The sequence below is a fragment of the Pyxicephalus adspersus genome, chromosome 4 (assembly GCF_032062135.1).
Source record: "Pyxicephalus adspersus chromosome 4, UCB_Pads_2.0, whole genome shotgun sequence".
NCBI classification, from domain to species: Eukaryota; Metazoa; Chordata; class Amphibia; order Anura; family Pyxicephalidae; genus Pyxicephalus; species Pyxicephalus adspersus.
Genome location: NC_092861.1, coordinates 48,729,599 through 48,754,802, shown reverse-complemented (window position 1 = coordinate 48,754,802; position 25,204 = coordinate 48,729,599). Strand labels below are relative to the sequence as shown.

General features: G+C 36.9%; 1 protein-coding gene across 11 annotated transcripts in view; it reads left to right on the top strand.

Annotated features, from left to right (window-relative positions):
- Positions 1–25,204, top strand: part of TNIK (TRAF2 and NCK interacting kinase) — a 179,703-nt gene that overhangs the window by 121,132 nt on the left and 33,367 nt on the right. For 6 of the 11 annotated variants that reach the window (XM_072408103.1, XM_072408108.1, XM_072408102.1 and 3 more), the window contains 8 exons: positions 9,833–9,943; positions 11,728–11,814; positions 14,249–14,464; positions 15,684–16,073; positions 18,741–18,905; positions 22,367–22,603; positions 23,925–24,031; positions 24,956–25,119. In XM_072408103.1, the coding sequence (XP_072264204.1) occupies positions 9,833–9,943; positions 11,728–11,814; positions 14,249–14,464; positions 15,684–16,073; positions 18,741–18,905; positions 22,367–22,603; positions 23,925–24,031; positions 24,956–25,119 (1,477 nt within the window). The remainder of the gene's footprint in view (positions 1–9,832; positions 9,944–11,727; positions 11,815–14,248; positions 14,465–15,683; positions 16,074–18,740; positions 18,906–22,366; positions 22,604–23,924; positions 24,032–24,955; positions 25,120–25,204) is intronic. The other 5 variants (XM_072408111.1, XM_072408109.1, XM_072408110.1 and 2 more) reach the window with 3 other exon arrangements.

Genomic DNA, 25,204 nt, shown 5'->3' with positions numbered 1-25,204 from the left:
CAAGCGGAACAGGACGAGGAAGACCATTCCAGAGAGTTGGGGCAGCTCTAGGGAAGTCTTGTGTCCATCCGTGTGATGAGGTTATGAGTGATGAAGTCATTAGTAGGTCATTGGAGGAGCGGAGAGACCGGCAGGGGGAGTATTTTTTTTTACCAGGTCAGAAATGTAAGTGGGACAAGAGCTGTGTAGGGATTTGAAGGCAAAGCACAGGAGCTTAAATTTGATTCTAAGGTGAAATGGAAGCCAATGGAGAGAACTACAAAGAGATGCAGCGGAAGAGGAGCGGAGGGAAGGGTGGATGAGTCTGGCTGCAGCCTTCATAATAGATTGTAGAGGAGAGAGTCGGGTTAGTGGAATACCAGAGAGGAGGAGGTTACAGTAGTCCAGACAAGAGATGATAAGAGCATGTACAAGGAGTTTGGTGGTCTCTGTGGACAGAGGGGTGGATTTTGGAGATGTTGCACAGGTAAAAGTGACCGGACCGGGAAATGTTCTGAATATGGGGGTAAATGAGAGGGCAGAGTCAAAGGTGACACCAAGACAACGCGCCTGAGGGGAGGGCCGAATAACAGTGTTGTTAACAGTTAGATATATGTCAGGGGGAGATTTGAAATTTGAGGGGGGGATGATGATGAGTTCTGTTTTATCCAGGCCGAGTTTCAAAAATCGGTCAGACATCCATGATAAGTCAGGGGTGGACAGATAGATTTGAGTGTCATCAGCATACAGATAGTACTGTAAGCCAAAGGAGGATATAAGACTACCGAGAGAGGAGGTGTACAGAGAAAAGAGGACCGGTCCAAGGACTGACCCTTGGGAAACACCAACAAGGAGGAGAGTAGGCGAGGAGGAATTAACATTGAAAGGAGCGATCAGACAGGAAGCAAACCAAGAGAGAGCAATGTCACTGATACCAATGAAGCGCATAAGTATTTCAGCCTTTTTATGTTACAAAATATAGGTTGCCACCGCGCCCTGCCCTAAGAGCTTAGATACGCCTCACGCTTAAAAATAAAGTAGCTGACGTTAGGAGCTGCTATAAAGTATATACCAGCAGCTAAATTTGGGCATTCTAAAACAAAGCCTCACACTTTGCTTCTTTTGTAGGGGCTGCTTGACGAACAGGCTCTTTTATGTAGTGTTTATTCTCTGTTCCTTTTCCCAAGGCATTATCTATCACTGCAGCTTTTTTAGATCTCTTGCATTATGTGCCTACTTTATGTCCTCTGCTGGCAATTGGCCCCGCTGAACACAGGAAGCAGCGGGGGCTGTGAGCTGCTGCTCAGCACATGCTTGACAAGATGTCCTTTCTGATCAGCATTCAGCAGAAGCATCGCTGCTGGCCACAAACAGGAAGTTACACCAGCCGGTATAAAATGAGAGAATGATTACCTGACAAAAGCAAAGGGTTGGGGGGCAAAGTACACAGTTATTCATGGATTTCTGTCCTGTTGAGCTATTAAGTTGCATGAGGCATTGTATAAGCAGCACAGCATTACATTATAGCTTTCCTTACCATTTCTTTTTCTAGTTGTAGATTTTAGTTAGTAGCAAACATAAGTGAACTGTGTGTATAAATAAAACTATGCTAAATTCACATCCATTTATTGCTTTTTTATTTTATCCTTTGTAGAGCCGTAGCTGGGTACAATCCTTTTTAGGGTGTGTTTGAATTGCCATCTCCATCAGTGCAGTAAGGCATATTTCAAGTATTGCCATTGTCTTTAGTATGGCCGAGGGGGCGGCTCCTTCTCTGAATGGGTTCATATTAAGCATGGGGCTTTTTAATGTCTCGCCATCAGATGTTGACATGTTTGTCCTACCAGGATTCATTTTTAATACAAGCGTAAAAATAAAGGTTTAAAACTAGGGTTGCTACATGTTCTGGTAAAACCCACATTATTTTTTTTCTTCCTATGGCTAAAATTGTTTTTAGCTATCAGACCAGTAAATTACCTTACAGGTGTAAGGTAAACACAACTTGTATTTTTTTTTGTCAAAAACACAATTTTACTAATTTAAAATAATAAATGTATTTCCCTTTCAGGTTTCACCTTCTGTTATAATTAGGAGGGGTTATTTCTTCTCGCCCTCTGTCAGAAATCTTTTTTGTTTTTGTTTTTTTGTTTCAAAGTTTTTATTGAAATTTTCAAATAAAGTAAACCATAACATTACACAATAAATTTGCATAGAATAACAGGAAGAGAAAAAAAATAAAGGGGGGGTGAAGAGAGGAATAGGGGGTTCAAAACAAAAGAAGAAGAGCGCCAACCAGTAACCAGACATCAGTAGAATAAACATATGAGGTCAAGCATAGTTCAACACCTCTTAGATTACAAAGTCTAAATACAGCAGGCAATAAAGAAGTTTTCCAATATTGACAATAAAAAAATATAAAACAAATAAGTGCAATAGTACAAAAATAGCATTATTCACAGATTTAAAACTTGTGAGGTATAAAGTCATGTCAAGTTTAGAGTGAAATCATAAAGGTTGGTGGGTAGAGGTACCTTTTAATCATTCACCCCCTTTGTAAAAATGTAAAATTTAATTTGAAGAAAAACAATTAGGAGAAAATTAGGGGGGGGGGATAAGGAGTTAAGGGTTACACAAGGGAGGGGGAGGGAGGAGTCGGGGTTCCTTGCTTGAAATATACATGATTATTATCTAACCACGGGTCCCATGCATTGTAGAACTTGTTAATTTTGTTTTTAAGAGTACAGGTCAATTTTTTGTTGACCATTATCCAGTTAAGTTTGTTTTTGGTGAACTCAAGGGGAATATTAGAAGCTTTCCAATAACAAGCAATGGTAATCCGAGCAGCTAGCAGGATATACAGTATTTAATTAGTCTAGTTAACTGTTTTGGAGCTGTATCCTCCAATTGGGAAAAAAAGAGCACACTCTATTTTCCTCGGGATGTTTACCTGGGTGACAGAGCATATTAGGTTGAAAATGCGAATCCAAATCTCAGAACCCTAGGACATCTCCACCTAGCATGGAGTACAGTGCCAGTCTGACCACATCCTCGAAAACCAAGAGCAGAGACAGTGGGATTGGCTTTATGGATCCTAACCAGGACCAGTTACCATCTCATCATATGTTTTTAATTGACCTCTATTATACCGGGGAACAATTTTGAACAAATTTTTTGTTGACTTTAATTTTAATAATATTAATGCGATTACTGTAGTGTGGATTTGTATAGGCTATTCATTTACACGCAAGACGGTGTGGTCAGAGGTTGTCCGCTGCTCTACGTAGTGAATAAGCAAAATTTATTTTTCTACTTAAACATGTATTTCCTTTCTTTCAGATTATATCTGGCTCCGCTGTTTCTCGTCGTAAGTGCCTAAACAACCCTGATTCATTTTGTTATATCTGTGACAGTTTCACCATTCCCAGTCAAAGGGCGAATATCGGTACAATGGTAGAGTAAGTCTATTTGCCATATTTAAAAGTTAAACTTGGAGATCAAGATAAGTCTTGGGCCCCTCTTAAGGTGTGCAAACAGTGTGTCAAGGGTTTATGGATATCAAAGGGAACACGTGATAAGATGTCGTTTGGTATACCTATGGTTTGGCACTATACTTTTGTATAGTGAAAACTTTAGCATATAAGATGAAAGAAGAAAAATAAATGTAACATAAAGTATCCTAGTCTACCATCGGCTATACGCCCAGTGGCTCATTTAGATGAAATCCCACTGCCGGTTTTCATTACACTACTCTTCTCTTGAAGAACATGATTATGATGATGAACTAGGTGACAACAATGATGAAGAGTCTGAAATTGAGGAGGACTCTGTTCGTTAAGAATTTGATCAGCATGAGTTAAATGATTTGGGACTACCAAAGAAGGCTTCAGAACTCCCAGCATCAAGACTGCTTGAGAAAAATGTACTTTAAAAAGTAACGAAGGTATTGTGCTTTCGAACCAGAGAAATTGCATTTCTGCAGTACTTTACAACTGACAGTGGCTTTGTGTATTGCCATTACATACCTGGTTTAATAGAGGGATTGTGAATTACAATCTATAACTCAACTGAATGGCGACTATTTATTGATAGCTCAAAGCGGAGCTTAAAGTGTGTCGTCCTTCACAATGGCAATATATTTGGGTCAGGCCTAATTTGACCATTCAGTTTCTTTTTGTGAAGAATATGCAGACATAAAGAGAGTCATTGAGTTGTTGCAATATCACCAACACAATTGGGTCATCTGTGTTAACCTTAAACTAGTATGCTTCCTTCTTGGTCAACAACGCGGATACACCAAGTATCCCTATTATCTGTGCATGTGGAACAATTTAATGTACAGCGCTGCGTAATATGTTGGCGCTATATAAATCCTGTTTATTAATAATAATAATAATAATAATACCAGCAGAGCTCGTGAGAGGCAATGGGTGGAAAGGAATTGGCCTCCAAGATCTGCCCTACAACCAGGTGATCCAAACATTCTACATGAGTCACTTGTTGATAGATAGAATTTTATATTCCCACCTATGAACATGAAACTGGGTCCGAGGAAGCAGTTCGTTATGCTTTGCAAACTGAAGGAGACTGTTTCAAGTACCTAATTTTTGCGTTTCCTAGACTGTCTTTTGAAAAAATAAAGGCAAGTGTGTTTGATGGACCACAGATTCGGCAGCTCATCAAAGATGAACATTTCATCAGGACAATGTCAGAAGTCAAAGAAAGCTTGGTTATCATTGAAGGCCATTGTCAAGAACTTTCTTGGAAACAGACAAGCAAATAATTTCACAGAAATTGCTAAATTGGCTGAAAAGCATTCTCATCCAAGTGTATAGGAGCAGTTCAACCTTAGACTGACCAAGGATGCTGCATGAAGATTCTGAAAAAGCAACCACATGTAATGGGAAATTACCCTAAAAATTACCCTAAAAATAAATTGCTATCTGCACCCACTTTGCTCAAAAATAAAATGTTTGATTGATTTGATTTTAATCCCAGGGGAACAAACATGTAGAGCCGGAAAAAGCAAACTTGGCCTTTTGATGGTTCCTCCGGTGTTCTGGTATTATAAGCTGGTATCTGAAGGTGGTGTGCAGAAGTCAAAAGCTGCTCATGTTGATTCCAACATCATCTGTTATTCAACTGACCCATTAGGTAGAGACTGTCCAAAACTGATTTTATTTTGTGAAAATAAGAAATGCTACTATAGTTTGTGCTGCCATACACTAGCACAAAATATAGTAGACAAACCTATAGGAACTTTAGGAGACAAACCTCTCAGCAGGAACACAAAAACAGGAAAGTATATTACAGGTTTTCTCCCTGACGTGGTGGTACATGCATAGGAACCTTGGTAAAAATATCACTGCATTCCTACAAAATGTACAAAAACACATACGATGGCTAGCACTTGACCTTCACAATTGGTTGAATTGTTTATTAATGCTGAACTGTATATGTCGCACATGTGTTTGTTACCACCTACAAGAAAACCTAAATAGGGACGAGGTAAGCACACTGTGTAGTTTAGCCACTCAGAATAGCAATAACCAAACATGGCACGGAGTGCTACCAAAGTCTAGTGAAGGACTCTCGGCATCACTATGGTATGTTTCAATTGAGTTTAATGCCCTTGTAAATCACTGGTATGGGTGAGTCCAGTATCAGTATATTAGGAATGAAATACCACAGAGTGGTAACAATGCAACTTTTTTAGAACAGAGCAACCTAAACAGAGCTAATGTGCTAGGAAAAAATAAGAAATGTGTGTATTATTCATACCCATTTCCCCTTCCTGACATCTAGCAACTTTGGAAGTTTTTTTGGGGAGCAACAGTTCATAAAAAAAATATGTGCACATTGTAGGTATTTTGGTGTACATTTATCCCCCTGTAAATGGTAGCTTTTATGAAACGCTCCCTGTGGCTTTTTGTTCAGTATTTGGCCATTACCTTTTTTACTTAGTGCTTTTATAAATATAAAAAGTGTTGTTCCCTCTGTCTGCCTTTCTTCCACTTGTTATTTTCAGTGCTGTAAAAAAATGTACATAGTTTGGAAATCCAATCCTGCCCTATCTTGTTGGCACAAGTGTATTCTGTGAAATATGATCTCAAATAAGATTCTTAGAACAGACAAAATCCCAAACAAATTGCAGGCTGCACAAGCTAACTTTTACAGCCAGGAGATTGTCATTGCTGCTTCTGCCTTGATAATGGGGTGTCATTATCCACTCTATAGCTGTCCCATTTCTTTAGTATTTATAGAGAGAACATCCTTGAAAGGGTAATGATTCCCCTTACACTACAGCAGCAACACATTCTATACCAGGCTAGAAAAATATCTAGGCAGCTTAAATGATGTTTTTACACAATCAGTGTCCTAGGCTTAAAACTTTACCTTTTTATTTTATGTGTGTGTTTACACATATAGAAGGGGAGGGGTGTGTCGTGTATACAGTCCCCCCAATGCCCTGGCAGATTGATCAGGAAAGATTGTAGTTGGAGATGACCTTTATTCATGAGTTATTAATACATAAGCTGTCATCTGCCAACAATTAGGTATTCCATTCTGCCTATTGAAATACTTTTGGGGTTGTACAAGGAGGGCCAGTAGTGACAGGCAAAAGCCAGAGTCACTGATTCTACAATACATTTGGCCTGAGTCTATCACCAAAGCACCATATTATAAATATGGTTTGTTACTTTACATGTATATGGCAAAATGCTAAATTGTCATACTTTTATCTGTTTCAGAGATTAAGCATTGTGTTTGATGTTGATATTGAGTACTTTTTAGTGCATAACCAGTTACAATTGCTGTTCTCAAAACAGAATCAAAACTGTTCTTTTAATCACTAATCACACCATTTTAGGACATGTATAATATTGATTGCTTTCTCCAGCCCTTAACAGAAGCAATTGTGAAATTTCACGTCTGCAGTGTAGCCTTCAGATTTTTAGCAATTATTACTCCAATTAAAGAGTAATTTTGAATAGAAGTCTATTGCCCATTTGGAAGACAATTACTTCTAACTTGGCCACACAAAGGCACCTTCTATTCTTCTGCACACCACTGCTACCCTGTGGTAATTTCACCAAAGTGCACACTGTGCTTTGTTCATAGAGTCCTATGCTTCACAGTTATAGAGGGTGTAGCCAAAAGTAAGGCAAGACCATGGTGTATGCAGCAAATAACGATACTGCCAACTTTTTAAGTGCTAAAGTACAGTTGCATACTAGTAGTGTAGAATCATCGTTTTTTGTGAGTTGGGAACTGTCAGCATTGCTCTGTTATAAACGTTCATCTCAGTTGATGAAAATCTAACATCTGTACACTGCTTAAGATTTAGTTTGATTTTTATATGAAATTTTGCACAAAAAACTATAATAAAAATCATAAATTCAAACTGTTTCTCGAAAATGGCAGGATGATCATTTTTTGTAGACAATTAGTAGCATAGGCACTAACGGGTAGGATGGTAAAATAAAAAACTCTGTTTGCAAAGGTTGCAATTTTATATTGTTTTAATTATGATCGTGTTCATGTAGTCAGATTCATGCTGGATCAGACACACTTTTCCCCATCCATCCTAAATCATCAAAATGTTCTTATTTGGCAAATACCAGAAAAGGTTATATTTAGCTAAGTTGACTGATGTATTGTATGTAATAATAAAGTTGTTGAGCTTAGATTGTCTTAGCTACCTTCTCCCCGGTCCCTGTAAGTAAATATGGAGATGCTGTTGATGTCAGTAGAATATGGTTGGAGATTCAGTTCTGGAAGCTGAAGCTTCTGAAATGATGCTTGTTAGCCACAGACCTAAATTGAGGAGTTTTTAGATTTGTTAGTTACATCAATCATATTGTAAAATATATTGGGTCAAAGCTATAGTAGTGTAAAATGTTTCCTAGTAAAAAAAAAATATTATTTAGTGTTTAAAATTGTAAATAATTTTTCATTTTGAACTGATGCATTGGAAATTTCTTTCACTTCATTCACAGTGTGACTTGAACTCAGGGACTCCAAGCTGGGAAATGGCCTAGATTGTTCACAGGTGTATTGAAGCGTTACCTCTTGCTTTGCCAATCATGTATGTTTGTCAATACAGGAACGATTTCACTGTGTAGCCAAATGTAATTTTTAATTTCTTTTTTATATTAAAGGCATTTAATATTTAGTATTAACATTTATAGGATATGGGGATGATTATAAATTTTAATATACTTTGAGTCTGGAATAATTTATTAGCTCTAAAACTAAACCAGTCCATGCTTTATCATTGTCCTATATTCCTCCAGGGATGGTTGGCGTAAGGCAGGAGCTTCAGACTCTGGCCCCCAACGTCCTTTTTTTTTTTGCCCCCACTGTCCTTTTTTTTTTGCCCCCAAGGGAATCCTTTTTTATGAACTGCAGCTGGCCCGCCGCTACTACAATTCCTGGCATCATTCGCGTCTATAGACCAGCGGGCTTTCTGCCTATGCGTGGCCCCGCGTTGGACTGTTTTATAGACGTAAGTAATGCCTGGGAACTTTAGTAGCGGCGCTATTTCAATGAAGAGGGGGTTCCAGCGGTGGGCCACTCATAAGATTTAACCCCGCATTGGCTACGTCTGGCATTTCAAGCACTTTTCCTCGCTACTCCAAGGCATGGAGTTGAATTGTTGGATTTTTATAGAAGCAAATTGTTATTATTATTGTTAGCCTGTGCAAAAAGGTTACCATTGAAAATTAGGCTACAAATAGAGAAAGAGGCATAAAACTTTTTCCTAAATAAAATTAAAAAAAAATTCTCATGTCTTTTTTACTAATATAGGCTTTTTCCAGATTGAATGTGAAGCAAAACCTCTTTGTTTGCATATGAAAAGGTTTTATATTTAATGAGAAGGAAAAACTTTTCTCAATTTCTTTCAATAAATTTCAAGGTTGGCCCGCGACTTTGTCTTCAGTTTTTAATTTTGGCCCACTGTGTATTTGAGTTTGACACCCCTGGCGTAAGGGTTACCATAATAACAATATGTAATCAATCAGGAACACAGTTGGCTAAAGGGTAGGGAAATACGATTTATATAGCAGTGTCAGCAATGGAGCAGTTATACAGTACTAGGCATAATATATAAACGTTACATATTTGTAGTATATTATGTGCTATTATTATCTAAGAATCAAAACCTATTTCTATATTCTTTTTAGATTTAGCCTTGAAAATTTTCCAAACTCATGTTAACAAACAGTTCAGCATAAAAGTTATTGGTCTCTGGAAGTCCATTTTAGTAGTAATAGTAATACATCAGAGTAGTTCTTTCCCAGAGTTCCAACTTGTGAACTAAGTGTTAAATGTTTGTGGACAGTAGTTTTGCACTAACATAAGATTAATTGGGGTAAATTGACAGTTAATTGGGGCCTATACTAATACAGAATGTCCTTTTGTTATTTCTTAGATTGCTACTCTACTTATGAGCATGTTACAGTCAATTAAGTATTTTGGTGACCGTGCCTGTAGTAATGTAAACAAAACAATAACATTAGGATGAAAGATTCTTGGACAGTCTGGAAATTTTTGCTCAACTCCACATTTTTCTATTCTGATATATCATCTAGCTAACATGCACTGGCCAGGTAATGTTCATATTGGGTTAAAGGAGTCCTTCCAGGGTCTGATCATCCCTAGATTTTATGTGTCTGGATGAGTTGATTACAGACTGAGGAGCTTTTGTCCCATTGAACATCCTGTTGTATGATCCATAGTTTATCAACAGTTGGAATGGCATTGTGGATAAACTTGGTAACTATAGCATAATATGTAGTGCAATTTGAAAAATGGTTTTAATTAATTTAACTTTTCTGGTCATTTCTTTTAGCAACAAAGAAGAGAAAAGGAGTTAAGGAAACAGCAGGAAAGGGATCAGCGACGGCGATATGAGGAGCAAATTAGAAGAGAGGAAGAACGGAGAAGAGCAGAGCATGAGAAGGTCTGATCTTTCTTCTTACAATATAAAGTGTATTTATAGAATCTAAATGGCAAAAAGGTGAGCATGAGGTGTGCATGAAGGTATAGGGTATGCAATAGATTTGGGTTGTTTTTTTGTGTGTGTTTGTTTGTTTTTTGTTATGGATCTTTATCACCATTGACAAGGAAAATTCTGGTCTCATTACAAGTATGTAAGGCTGTGTTGTTTAAAATGTGTTACATTATTTCCTAAGATGCACTTCTAGCCTATGGTGAAAATAAGATATAGTTTGTCAGTGACAACCCTTCCCACTGCACAGATAGACTAACCAGGTTTGTTATTCTTTTTTCAGATGTTTTCAGTTTTAAACTAATGAAGAGTTTCCACTTGTTAAAATCATTTGATATGTGTCAAACCAATTATTACTGATTATGTTTGTATTATCTTTAAATACAAACAGTGAATGTTGTGGCTTGACTGTTACATTAGGGTTTTCACAGGACAACTACAAATTATGGCTCAATCATAGAATCCGAGGTTAAATCTAATAACCCCAAACACTAGCAATCTAAACTTTAAACTGGCCAAATTATTAATGTGTATGTATATATTAGGGATATAATAAAACATTTTTTTTATTGGCCTGCTGAGGGTTTTAAACAAAATAGGGGGCCAAAAATGCACAGCAGTCCAGCTCCCTTCACATGTACCTTTCTGTAAATTGGGGCCCTGAGTATTTGCCCAATTTACTTTAAAACCATCTCTGCCTCCTGGGCTGAAGATGCAACAGGAAGTTGCTGGAAATCTCGCCAATGAGACATTCAATATTGGGGATAATGCATGAGCATTTGTTTTCCCTTTTAATCCAATACAATGGTCGTATGTAAAGTTTTGCCACCTTTTTGTTTCATTCACAATAGTCTTCAATGAGGTGATTCAGCCTAAGTGTTTTCTAAGTGTGCTAGAAGCTAGAAGGTGATGGAAAAGACAACATTTTACAGTTGTATTGTTTACAAAACAGAAAGTAAGGCTCAATCGTCCAGAGGAAAACTTCCTTATTTTATCTTACTTTTACAGTACTAGCAGAAAGAAATCTTCCAAGAACACATATAGAAAAATAAATGTAACTGTTTCCGACTACACAAAACCATATAATCAGTAAAATAAAATTAGTCACCTAATGCTTAATGCAGAGATTGCTGTCATCTTCTTTCACATCAACCATCTAACCAAGGGCTTCAAAAACTTGTCACCAGGCTGCTTTCCCAAAATGCAGTTGAACTATGTGTGAAATGCTGGAGATCTCTTCTTTTTTCATATTTTCTGTTATTTTACTTTTGGCTATTCACACAAGATGTATAGCATTTCTGCTTTCTGACTTTAGGTCAGATTTAAGAATTTAACACTCCCTCTATAAACAGGAATGCTTGTGTGACTTTGCTTATGGCTTTACTCAGACAAGATAATCAGTCTATGCATCTTTAACACTGACAAGTGTTAAGGGCCTTTTGTTGTGTTTGTTAGCACAACATTGTCTAGAGACAATGACACACTTCTGTAGCCCACTCAACTATACATTGTATATACACAGCAGTAATTGTACTTGATGCTGATTATACCTTGCTTGGAAGGGTATAAAAGAAATTAATACTTTCCTGAAAAATACCCTAAAGCTTAATTTGCCTTCATGATGTGTTCCTTGACTACTGATATTGTTTCCTTCTATTTCTTCAGTATCTAATATATAATATTCTCTAATGTATAGTTTTCTCCTTTCTTCTGCTTTCCAACACTGTCCATAACAGGAATACATCAGGCGACAGCTAGAGGAAGAGCAGAGGCAGTTAGAGATCTTGCAGCAGCAATTACTGCAGGAACAAGCTCTGCTTCTGGTAATATTGTGCACCGTTATAGAGCATGTCCCCCTCCATCTAGTGTCTCAGCATGACAGACCTTGTGTGCCTGTCTTTCATGCCATTTTCATCATGACAAGTTGCATGATACTTGCATGTAGTTGCACCGATGATATCACAATCATTTGTGTTTGTTTAAAACATATTTGTCATTTTATTATCTGGTAAGTAAAGCAATTGTGGAGCAATACAGCAATCTCTATAACATGTGAGGATTAAATGTGAATGTAATCACATACATAATAGATCATTATGCTATGTCAGTATTTCTTAACCCTGTCTTCAGGAACTATTGGCAAACCATATTTCCCAGGTGCCATTCACAGGCACAACAACTCTGCAGTTAGGAATGACTAATCCTCGAAAATAAGAGAGGTTTATAGCTGCTACAAATCTTTGTGCAAAGTTATTGGTGTTACATTCCCTTTTAATGTGTTTGTTCTCTATCCCAGCTAACATCTACTGGTTATGAACCAGATTGGGGAGTAGTAATATTGCAGTATGATTTGTATATGAATTGCCTGTAAAAGGGCCATACAGATTTTTTTAAAAAAGACAAAGCTTTGTTCAGTTGTAACTTAATGTTTATTGACCCAAGGAAAAATATCCATAAGTTGTTTCACATGCATGCATATGCATGCTTCATGCATGTCAATTCCATTGCACATATCTGCTACATAGCAGCTCCTGACTTCCAAAAATAGGTTAATGGGCATTCAAAGCTTTCTTCTAGCACACATTGGGCTCGACTTAGTAAAGCTCTCTAAGACAGTAGAAGAAACCCTCTCATCTGTAAAGCTGGGTGATCCAGCAACACTGGAACGGATTTCTTAAAAGTTATTTGCTACTTGTTAGTAAATGTTTTCAGTCCTGGGCCAGATCCATTTCAGGTTTGCTGGATCACCCAGCTTCATTGAGAAGTGTATCCTCCACAGTCTTGGAAAATTAATAATTTGGACCAAATAATACAGATCAAATGCAGTCCAGAAGACAATGGTGTGGTATAATACTTTACGATGTTTCGGTTGTGGATTTTTTGTTTTCATTATTTAATAGGGGTTATTAGCGAAGAATACAGTTTACTATCTTTTTATTTTGTATGATTGTTGGTTGCCCATTTATGGTTGAACAGTAATTGAAGCCTTGTGTACTGTGATCAAATGCAATACTAATGCTAAGTACTGCTTAGTTTATGGCTTAGTAATGCTAAGATGATCATTATACAGCAAGGAGCTATGCAGCTTTTTCTGTTCTATGGAGAGGAAAGGAGGAAGAGGTGCGCTGTGGGGACAATAATACAAATGATGGTAGCATTGGCGGTTATCATTTGTTAAAGATCCAAAAGAGCTGATCTCCAACAGCCTGATCACTAGATTTTTGGTGACAGAAATCTAATTTGTGTTCTGACCGCTAGAATTCTCTAATGGTATTCATGTAAGCTTTGAACATGGATATTATTAAACCATAAAGGTTTTCTTTGCAGTAAATTTAAGTTTATTGAAGACATCTGTAGAACTGGTATGATATAGATTGTTAACACCTCTATAATTAATGGAGGTTGTTTCTTTAATGGATACAATGAAGAATAAATTTAAACCCTGAGTAACATAAATATAAAAATGATATTTGCAAATGTCATTTTGGAAAGTTAAACTTTGTTGAGAGAATTATGGGGGTTGTCAATGTGGTCCTTCCTGCAACAGCTAGATAATCAATATTTCCAGAGGACCAAGTCTGCAGAAATCTTTGTCCTGTCCAGAAAGGACTGTTGAATTCCTATGATCTATATATTGACTAAACATACAGTATGTCTCTACCGTGGGTAGGAATACTGCTTGATTTTGACACCCAAATGTATATCAGGTTGCTTCATTAATGTGTGAAATAGGATTGTTGGAGTATTGGATTAGCAAGTACAAATGATGGCGGACATGATAGTTATTAAACCATGAAGATACAAGCAGCTGCAAGGTGCCCTGAAAGGTCTTAAATGTCTTAAAAAAGATGAAAAAGTGAATTACTTCTTATTCCGCATTATATTCACTTTGTAGATGTGCTTTCACATACTGAAATAGTCCTTACTAAAACAAAGTATATTCCCATTTTACAAGATTCTTACTTAAAATACGTGTGTGCTTGATGACATCAGGCTGATGCTCCAGTGTGTTACTGTGTTACTGTGACAAGTGAAGGTTACCTTGTGCTTCTGCTTAATATAAACATAAATCCAGAAGAAGTAGATTGAAACATTATCCATATTCATCTTCCATGCAAGTAACTGTAAACATCATAGAATATCCTTTGTGTTTGTGGCTTCCTCTAAAACCCTTTAGGCGTTGTTTTGATAATCTATCCCCTTAGATTTTTTTACCTACACTCTCCTTTACAAATATTTGTTTCACTTTTCTAAAAGGAATACAAACGCAAACAGCTAGAAGAACAAAGACAGGCAGAAAGACTGCAAAGACAACTGCAGCAGGAGCGAGACTATTTGGTCTCTCTTCAGCAGCAGCAACAACAGCAACAGCAGCAACAGAGACAGCAAGAGCAGAGACCACCAGACAAGAAACCACTGTATCACTATAAGGAAGGGCTTAATCCTGCTGAGAAACCAGCATGGGCAAAAGAGGTATGCTTATTTTATCGTGTAGTTGGTACATTTGGGCTCAAACAAATTGAGAATGTATTTTGCATTTTAACTTCTTGACTTAATGCAAGACTCACCATGTAATAGCCCATATAAATTTTTTAAAACTGTTGTACTATGGTGCTTTACTAATGACGATCATAGGTTGTGATATATTTTGTTTAATATATCTAGGGTTTATTATAAAGCTTTTTAATACTGTATGGTTATTTAGGTTAAAATATGTGTTTGATGGCCAATTTATTCAGGTCACTTTTAAATCCTCAGGTTAGTATGTACTTACCTCAATATATTTTTTCCAGTATATATATAATTTACCCTATTATTTTCACTGTGACTTTAGAAGAATTTTAAGTAATATGTTAATGTTCCGGCCTATGGGTTTTCCAGAGCTCCTGTAATAGCAGTTTGTGTTGGCTTTAAAATTCAGCATTCTGGCGCTCTTGGGTATTTATATTTATAGGGCTAGGTATTGTAAAAACAATATTCCAAACCTGGTTATATGGGCCTACCCAGGCAAACCTCATGGAAGATACCTGATAAGTCTTAAGTGACATTGACCATTTGCCATATCTACAAATGTTGAAACACGTCCTTCTGTTAATTGCAAGTCCTATCTTCGTAATAATATTGACTTTCTGGTAATTGCCAGCATAGCTCTATTGGGGATAATACATTCATAATATTTCTGCTCCCACCCTCATTCAAATGCTAAATTACAATAGTTTCCTGTTGAGCAAGGGAAAACGATGATAAGATGTGAAGTGGGAGAAAAAATATTGAGTTGATCAGGGGGTGGTCAAGGCACTTTAAAAGGCTGATTTATAAATAGGGCTAAACCCGATTTAAGATCTAGCATAACATAATACTTCCTTTTGATCTGGTATAGCTGCTTGTGGCCTGGATGGAAATTTGTAATATTAATGAAAATATTCAAGCCGTGTGGTTTATAAGTTTTTGTGGTTAGGCTCAACCTGTTGAGGAACTCGAAACCCCCAGAGGCATAGTAATGGTAACGGCATGCTATTAGGATCCATCTCTAACAATACTTATTTGAAAAAATTAACATATATTCAGTTGTTCACAGTCAACATCTTAAAGGAATGTGATGTGCATGCTCCATTAAAAAAATCTAATTTGTCATTGTGAGTAATTTTATGTTGTGTTGTAATAGTTTAATTTTGTGTGATCCCACTCCCAGGTTCAACAGCGATCTCTTAGTAATTCGCCTGTTCTTCCAGCTAAGCAGCCGCACACTTCTGTTATCGAGCAGCAGGTGCCCTTGGTAACCAAAGATGCATCTACTAGTTGGCAGCCCTCAACTAGGCCCAATTCTCAGAATCTGCAAGCATCAGATCGTGTGAAAATGGACATCTTAGCTCCACCCATGATTTTGCCTTCAATTCAGATTTCCAAATCAGGGCCTTGGTCACAAGGAACACAGAGTGAAGTGCAATCTCTAGATGATGAAGTGAGATTCTTACTCCAAGTGACCTCACAAGAAAATGAACCAGGGAGAAAATCAGTAACATCCCTTAAAGGTTCTCGCTCACAAGGATGTAGTCCAGCCAGAGATACTGGATTGACAAAGGTCATAAGAGCTTTCAATTCTTTACCAAATTGTACATGCATGAACCATATAACATGCTACTAAAGGATGAATTAGGGAGGTAGTTATAAGGTATCTTTGTGTTTAAATATAGTACTTCACTCCACGAGAGGTCATGCATGAATAGTGTCTGTCTTGGGAGTCTCCTCCATCCACAAGACAATTTAACATTTTATACCTGCTGTTAAAAGCATGTATTTAACCCTAACTGGCTGTGGTGGCTTAAATCTGAGCAGAATCCCTTTGGCACTTCATAGTGTTAAAGCCAATCAGCTCCCTTGGCTGGGCTTCTTACTTTACTGTCTGTCATCTAGTAGTTTCTAGCAGGTGTCTTCAGCCTTGTCCTCACTTTGTGCTTGCAAGCATTGTTTTCTGCATCACCAGCTTTAGGCTTCTCATTTTCCAACTATTCTACTCTTATTTTCCCTCAAAGTATATTTTGGCAGTGGTTGGGCTATATTGTAAGGCATATGCAATTGTAAAAGTTGCTTGCTGATTCACTCCATGATCACCCTAACAAAACATTGTAAATAAACAGATGCTTCTGTTAGAATTTACCTTTGGAAATGCAAAAAAAATAGATTTACCCAGATGCTTAAAAAATTTAAGCAGATGCTTAAAAAGTCAATTTATTTTGGAAAAAATAGGCATCCTCAGGCTAAATGTCAGAAGATTAGCTGTTAACCTACATGAAAATTAGTGGGCCCAAAGTATATCTTTATAGATAAAAAGATGACCCTCGAAGTGCAGTGACCCATAATCAACTGGCAGTCATTTTGCAACTTTTCCAAATAAGTAGCCTGAAATTTTAATGGTAGCCATATTATTGCACTATTTGGGATTGGTTTTGATGGAGCAGGAGCAGTGAACATGACGAGCCCATTCATTGATAGATGTAACTGTAACAGAAAGTACCATACCAGCGATTCAGAAAGATATTCATTTCTCTTGGAATGTTTTGTTTAAATCACAGATCAAGAAATTAAATCACTATAAAAATTCTATTTTATGGTACCGTGTTCTCCTACTGCCATGATATCACTCGAGTGATTCTTTTCACTATGATCTCATCTAATACAATGTTTCCCAAATTTGTCGTCCAATAACCCTAACAATACATAAAGGTGAAACCTACTATTATGCGGTTGTAAGATCATATTCTTGTTTAAAGTTAAAAAATGTGACCTGTTCGAGGTCATGGGGTTTGAAAAAAAACGTCCCTAACTCTTCTGACGTTGGCTTGGTAAAATCACAATTAATAATCCTTTTGTCAGGACTCTTCTTGTATACACTTGTTATTTTACTTTCCTAGTGTGGAATGCATTTATTCATTTCTTGTCTGTTTTGTACAAGCATGTTTGAGAGAACTTTTACAACAAGAGCTCTTTTAGACTGAGTTAGTTTGCATGGCTAGCAGTTCTGTTGTGCTACTATGTCTCCCAGTGGTGAAACTGTGTATTGTGTGTTCATAAATGTAAGGACAAATCTCATAATTGAAAAATGAATGACATCTAAGAAGTTTACAATACTTTTTATTTAGTTTATTTTTTTATATAAAATATAAATGTGTACTAATATACATGATCTAATTACCATTTCCATGAATAGCCCAGTGCAATTTTCCTGTGAAATGTCCACACTTTTTATGGCATACCTGATTTTGGGGTAACAATAGCTGTCGAATGGGAACATCTCCAATAACACTTACCCCCCACCCAAAAAAATGTCTAATGAGCATCTTCCATTGAATATATGGTAATTTTTTTTATCCAACTATGATGAACTGGATTGTTGTCTATTGTCTCTGGGTAGTTCAGCGTGCATGCCTGTTCTTCTGCTACATATATCTTTCAGGTTTGTATTCCTTGCTTTATTTCAGATACAGACAATAATTCATGTTACAGAATTGCAATCCCAAATATAGCCTGTCAAAACTGTGGCTGGGCACTGCAGTAGAGTGGACAAGCAACATAAAAAATGAGTTGACTTATATAAAAGAACAATAATTATAAATGTGTATATGATATATGTTAAAAAAGGTGCCTAATTTGGAAAAAAAAGGTTTTCCCATTAAAGGTGCCAAAATTGTAATACCCTTTTTAATAACCTCCTATATTATAATAATCTTTTAGTACCACATGGACATGGGGATTTTCTTTCAACCCTCTTGCTATCATGAAATGGAGGAAAATACAAAACACATTATTTTTAAGCAAGTACAAGTCTCACTACTTATGACACAAATCTATGCATGTGACAGTTTTATAAAAGTCATTCCGTATTTTAGGTCTGTTGGTCCTCTAAAGGGAAACTGTAAGCATTCTGTAACCTAATGTTTATAATTATTCATCCAAGCGGTACTTTTCTGTGCAGAATATAACCTCTGCCGCACCCTGTGTACTGTAAATCCATGACCTGGAGAATGGGGACAGCTATGTTTCCTTCGTTTTAAGAGAAGCATTAAGAGCACTTTAAGTGAATAACTAAGTGCTGTGCTGAGGACTTTCCAAACCAGTATTATATTGTGATAAGTGATTAGACGTAGCCAGCCTAATATACATTAATAATGTGGTTTGGAGAGTTGGTAAAAGCTACAATGGAAAAGTAATTTATTACTTTGCTTATTTTGTATGCTTTCTCTGTTTATAGGTTGAGGAACGCTCCCGGCTGAATCGTCAGAGCTCTCCTGCAATGCCACATAAAGTAGCTAACAGAATATCAGACCCCAACCTGCCTCCAAGATCAGAATCCTTTAGCATCAGTGGGGTACAGCAAGCACGAACCCCGCCAATGCATAGGCCAATAGATCCACAGGTATCTTTCTACCTCTTTACACCAAATTTTTTAAAGTCTGTAATAGAAAATATTTTTCAAAATTCATAGAATTCTATTTACATTTTCAGAAGTCTCATTTTTCTCCACTTTGGCCGGTAGGTGGAATCAGTTTCTTTGTCTGATAACCATTGAGGAAGGGAAATTGGGACATCAAACTGTGCCTCTTGTCAAAGAACAATGCAAACTTTGGTCTTCTGTAGGATTTTTTTTTCTAAGCTGTCACCTAGCAAGATAAGACAAATTATAATAAAAGGGCAACCGGTATTGCAGCAGTGATTCATACATTGAATAGTTAAAGGGCCAACCAATAAAATTTTTAATTTGATTTAGCATAAATGCATATGTGACATGGCAGATATTCAAGATTCAAGGAAATATTTTATGAAAGAAGTAAAAGTAAACATTGCTGCGTCTTAAAGAAAAACACTGTCACATTGTCATATATCATTATTGTTAAATTGGATAGACACATAACGTGTTGTCAAATGGCTTACATAATAGGATTTAGGGGTTATGAATGGGCTGTAAACCCATAATAATTGCTCTGATTTTAATTTTTATTTACAGCTACTGCATTTTACTTGTTGCTTGTGTATTATTAATATTATTATTAGTATGTATAAATGTTAAATAACCATTTTTTTGGGTATACCCTGTAAAATCTCAGCATATCTTCCGGAAACAATGAAAAAGAGAGCCACCTTGGTGTGCAGCATGAAGATGTTACAACAAAAAATTGGGGTGGGCATATTGGCTTAAAGGGGCATAATTAAAAAAAAAGGTTTTCTGCACATATATGCTGCAGTCCTTGTACTCCCTAATTACTGTACCTCTCACACAATTTGAAACTAAACACCTTTGTAAGAAGTATAAAATGTACAATATGGGGAATAGGTTAGAAGGGTTAGCAGTATGTAATGTCTGACATCACTGAGGAGTAAATAACTCCTAATAATCCTAGTAAACCTTACAGGATGGTTGAAGCCAAACCTAAGTTTACCTTTCTGTTTGGTTGGCAAGGTTATCAACATTTTGAAGACCCTAAATATACACAGCAGACAGCCATTGTTTAGGTTTGACCCATGGTTTGCAATAAAAGTCTGCAGTCTATGCCCAGTAGTGATTGACAGTGCAATTACATAGGAAAGAGCAGGTATAGAGCTGTGAGAGAGAGTTCACATTTCCTTTAAGAGCAGAAAGCTATAGCTTACTTTAAAACAAGCTATCATCGACCTCTCTAGCTGCTTTTAATGTGTATATCAGATCAAAAAAGACTCAGGTTCTGTTTGGAACACCTTAGAGACACATGCTAGTTTTTTTACATTAAAAGGCTCCTAGTCTGTCAAGATTCTTCAGTAATAAAAACAAAATATGAATACATTACTGTTGTAGAACTAATAGGTGAAAGTGAATGAATTTCTCCATCAGACTCTCCTAACAAAGGTGTTTGTGTTCTACCACTGTCCATTTAAAGTTTAGTCTTTTTATTGTATTTATAAAAACTAAAAAGATCAGCATTATTGGTGAAAACACGATATTCAGAGGCATTTAAAAAGTAAAGAGCTTGTAAAATTATAATGCATGTGTTGTAATTTTGAATATAATTTACTTCCAATGCTTTTAGATACAGAGATGATTGATGATTTATTTTAAAGTGCACTGTCCTTTAACTGGACAAGGTTAGAACCCAAACACCCTTGTTAGGAGACTCTAATGGAGGCATTTATTTAGTTTCACTTATAAGTTCTGGAACTCTAATGTTATCATATTTAGTTTTTTTGTTGATTATATAAACATTGTGGGAAATCATAGTTAAATAAATAATAGTCCGTTAGCTTTGCATCCATCCGTAGTACAGTTTCCTATTTTTGCATTGTTCACGCAATTCTTTTCCCAACTGCTGTTTGCCATCCAAAAAGGCCTTATCTGTTTCCCTTTCTTCCTCAGTAGTAGATGAAAAGGCCGCAAACAATGCAAATACTAACTTTGTCCACAATAGGCCTGACTTGACTATGTCCTATGGCTTGCATCATCTTATCAGCGTGAATCCAGCTTTAAGCGTAGTACGTGTACAGTTGAAACAATTGCATCTATGCACTTTGATCTGTAGATCTGAAGAAAGTAAATAAACACTAGTGTGCATTGAGCAAAGGAAAATGTATTTTCCCTTTCTATGTCAAATACCCCAAAAGTTAAAAATTGTATGCAGAAAAAAAGTGTTGCATCCCAAGAGGGATGGTTTAGCCTTTAGAATGACTATAATAATTGTGCCTGTTAACGTAGCTCTTATCAGATCAGGAATATTGGGGCTTTATTGAAAGGACTTCCATGGGGTTTTAGTTTCTCTTTGAGGACAGACATTATAATGTGTCACCTAATGTTTATGCTGGTGCAATTTTTATATAGAATCATATATAATGAATCTTATAGAATTATTGAAATTGGCGGGAGATAAGCTAATGTTGACCATATATTGGTTGGTGATATTGTTTGAGTAATCATACCAAATTCATACTATACTGGAAATTTCGACTTTCATGGCTGAAATCAAAAAGTCGAACTTCACAAAATGTTATCTTTTGCAAGTTATTGCAACATCGTGTTGTCACCAACATTGCTGAGAATGTTTGGGGAACCCATGGGGCCATGTCCCAAAAGATGTAAGGTAAACATTTTTGACAAATAATGTTAACAGCAGGAATTGCTGTTTTTTTTTAAATGTTGATAATTGCTAATTGCAATTTACAAATTCCAATGAAAGTTCTGCTGTATTGCATTGGTCTGGGGGGACAGTTTGAGCTTCAAGGAAAACATGGTAAAGGTAAAACAACAAAACAAAAAAATTGAATATTCATAATATGGCTGTAGCAAGTCTTAAAATTATGCTAATGGTTTTTATTTAGGGTCCCCCAGTATTAAAACCAGACCCTTTCATTGGCTTGGGTTCTACCTAAATAGGAAAATGCTGGGGGGGGGGGCAGCAGGTCCTATGGAAACTGGCCAAAAAGGAAAAGGGGTCAAAAAGTGTGTATCCTCCTTCCTTTTGGCAAAACAGACCCAGCATGTCGTCAACAATGGCAAGGGCTACAGCTATGTAAATCCAGCATTAATGGGGTCTGCAGATGTTGAGGCTGCAGGAATCTGGAAGCCTTCCTAGTAAGATGGCTCACAGATATCTGCCCACTTACCCTATAAATTAGTCATTCACTGAGGACCTGAGATCAATATCTGATAAAAAAAAAATCGGGAAGAATAAAAGGTTTACAGGGTGGAGCAAGGCGCTCCTAATTAAAGCTAGTTTCTTCAGTCCTCCAAGTTATTGCATCCTCTACAATAAACAAGAACTACAGGAATGTTTTACAATGTTTTTAATTTTTTTTTGTGTTCCATTGCACACTTGATTGATGATTTGTTAATAATAGTATCACTTTTCTCTTTAGCAACTTCCAATGTTGGTATCTGTAAAAACCACAGGACCTTCCTTGTCAGCATCCCAGTCATTACATGAGCAGTCTGCTAAAGGAATGTCCGCATTCCAGGAAGGAATTATATCTCACCGACCTGAGATGCCAAGGCAAAACTCAGACCCAACATCTGAGAATCCTCCTCTCCCTCCACGCATTGAGAAGTTTGACAGAAGTTCTTGGTTACGTCAAGAGGAAGATCTTCCACCAAAGGTCAGGAAGTTAATTTGGGACTTTAATTTTTAATTATGACACATCACAGTTACCACTTTTTTTATAGTGCACCACCAGAGTAATTATTTCCAATTATATCAAATCAAAAAGGTATCTGGGCATTACATTTATTGCTTTCATTATTGCAGGTACTGAAGCTAGTACCCACATCTCGAGTGAGAATCTAACATGAGTACGGTGGTCTCCTGATGATATTCATTATTCCACCCTGACAGGTTGATGTACAACCAATTGTAAATGACTACTCTGCTCTTGTAGGGAGGAGATCACAGCAAGTTCTGCTAGCTTGTCCGATATCTATCTGATGTCTGAGACTAAAGCTACGTACACACTTCCAATTATTATCGTCGGAAAACGAACGACGAACGTTCCTGCACGATATACACGAACGATCGTATAGCACCGATCCTGCACATAGAGGTAACGACACGATCGTTCGTAGATATTGTACACACAATAGATACGATCGTTTAAGCGATAGAGGAACTATGTGCATGACAGGAAAGTGAACGGACGTTCGTTCATCACGCATGCTCTGACCATGGACGATCAACGAACGACCGTACACACGAACGATGTTCAACGATCGTCGTCCAATCCGATCCGCCGGTCCAGTCGTTCGTTTCCAGCGACTTTCCTCGTTCGTCGGCGTCGTTGGTTACTTTTTTACGAACGATTTTTTGCCCAATCGATCGTTCGTCGTTCGATTGGAACGATAAAAATTGGAAGTGTGTACGCACCTTTAGAAGCAGTGTGGATACCTGCAGTTAAACTATATGCACCCTGGGATTGCTTGCAAATGAAAGCAATAAATGTTGTGTCAAGTATGTACATACTAAAAGCAGATATTACACATTTGGTTTGTTGAATTTACCTCAGTTACAATCCAAACACAACTGTGTGTGTTTTTAGCGAAATATATTGAATACAGACAGCTCTGGTAGACTTCAGTAATGTCAGACAGTATTCTGAGTGAAGGCACTCAAAAATTCCTTCTGCCTGGTTAAATGCTTATTTCTCTAAACAGATGTTTTGCTTTGAAGTGCTGCAGAATGTGTCATATTCTGTGCATGTGATATCAAAACTATGCATTATTGTGTTTTTTTTTTAATTTTGCTTTTATAGTTGATTAGGCCTCCAATTAGAAATCGTAAGCCGTTTTGTCATGCCAATGTGCAGAAATGTATATTTATTTTTAGATGGTTTTAAGAGCAAATTGTTCCTATGCAATATATTCCAATAAACATTTTTCTACAATCTCATATTCCTTATATCACATTATCTCTTGTTTTAATTTCAGGTGCCTCAAAGGACCACTTCCATCTCCCCTGCTCTGGCACGTAAAAATTGCCCTGTTAATGGCAGCAATCTGGGAAGTCGGCTAAGCACACAGCCCATAAGAGCAAGGTGAAGTGCATTTCACAAAAATAAAACAGAGTTCTAATTCACAGTAAATATATCTTAGTTAAGCTAATGATCTTTTAATACTCTAGATTGTATAACAGAAATGTTATCTCTGCAAAATACAAAAAATGTAGTTATTCAACAACATTACACATATTATTGTCATTGAAATGCATTCAAAAGATACTGATCTTTGTGCAGGACAGGAGTGTAGTGTTGCCTATGATTGGAACTGTTGCTGTGCTATTCTTTGGGTTAGCATTTCATTTAGATGTTAATCGATAATCTGAATAGTTTATGCTTCTTTTTTAAGTTTCAAATTACCCCATGCTTTAGGCAAGTAATGACTTTACTGTTTAAACATACTTTTGAAATCTTCTGCCTAATAAATGTGGTATTTTAAAAGCTCTGGACACAAATGGGTTCCACTACTGTACATTAGAAACAGCTTATCATCTTACTAATAAAGCTAGGTATTTAATTTGAAAGCAGTGACTGTGAATTGCATTTAAGATAAGAATCGAAAGTAAAACAAAAAGGGAGTTCTCGACTGTTTTGATTTCATTTCCTCTTCCACAGTGATATTTTATCCTAGAAAGCACAGTTTATTGCTCCGTAAATGTGCAAACAACTTTAGATCTGATTTAGTGAGCTTATATGCTGAAGACAAAAGTTGCATTCCATGATACCTCACTAGACCTCACTAGACTAGCTAGTAGACAATAGTTATGCTTACAAGCTAATAATGCGTGTGCTCTCTGACCCCATATATCCCTTTTCCATTACTATTTCCTTGTCTGGGTTGCTTCTTTGATTACTTTGTACAGTTTTCCAGTATTCCTACAAAAACTGTAAGTGTATTATTTGGCCTAATTTAAAATGATTGCCTTTCTGATCACTAAAATATTTGACTTTTATTTTCCAAAGTAATCCTGATCTGAGGAGAACAGAAACAGTCATAGAAAATCCCATCCAAAGGACCAGCAGCGGAAGCTCTTCCAGCTCCAGCACCCCCAGCTCACAGCCCAGCTCACAAGGTGGATCACAGCCTGGGTCTCAAGCAGGCTCCAGTGAGCGAAACAGAGTTCGAGGTAAGGTTCATTTTGTAACCATCTTGCACGACATTTAGAATTATAGGCTACGCCCACAGTAACCTGAACCACAGGAACTGCTAGC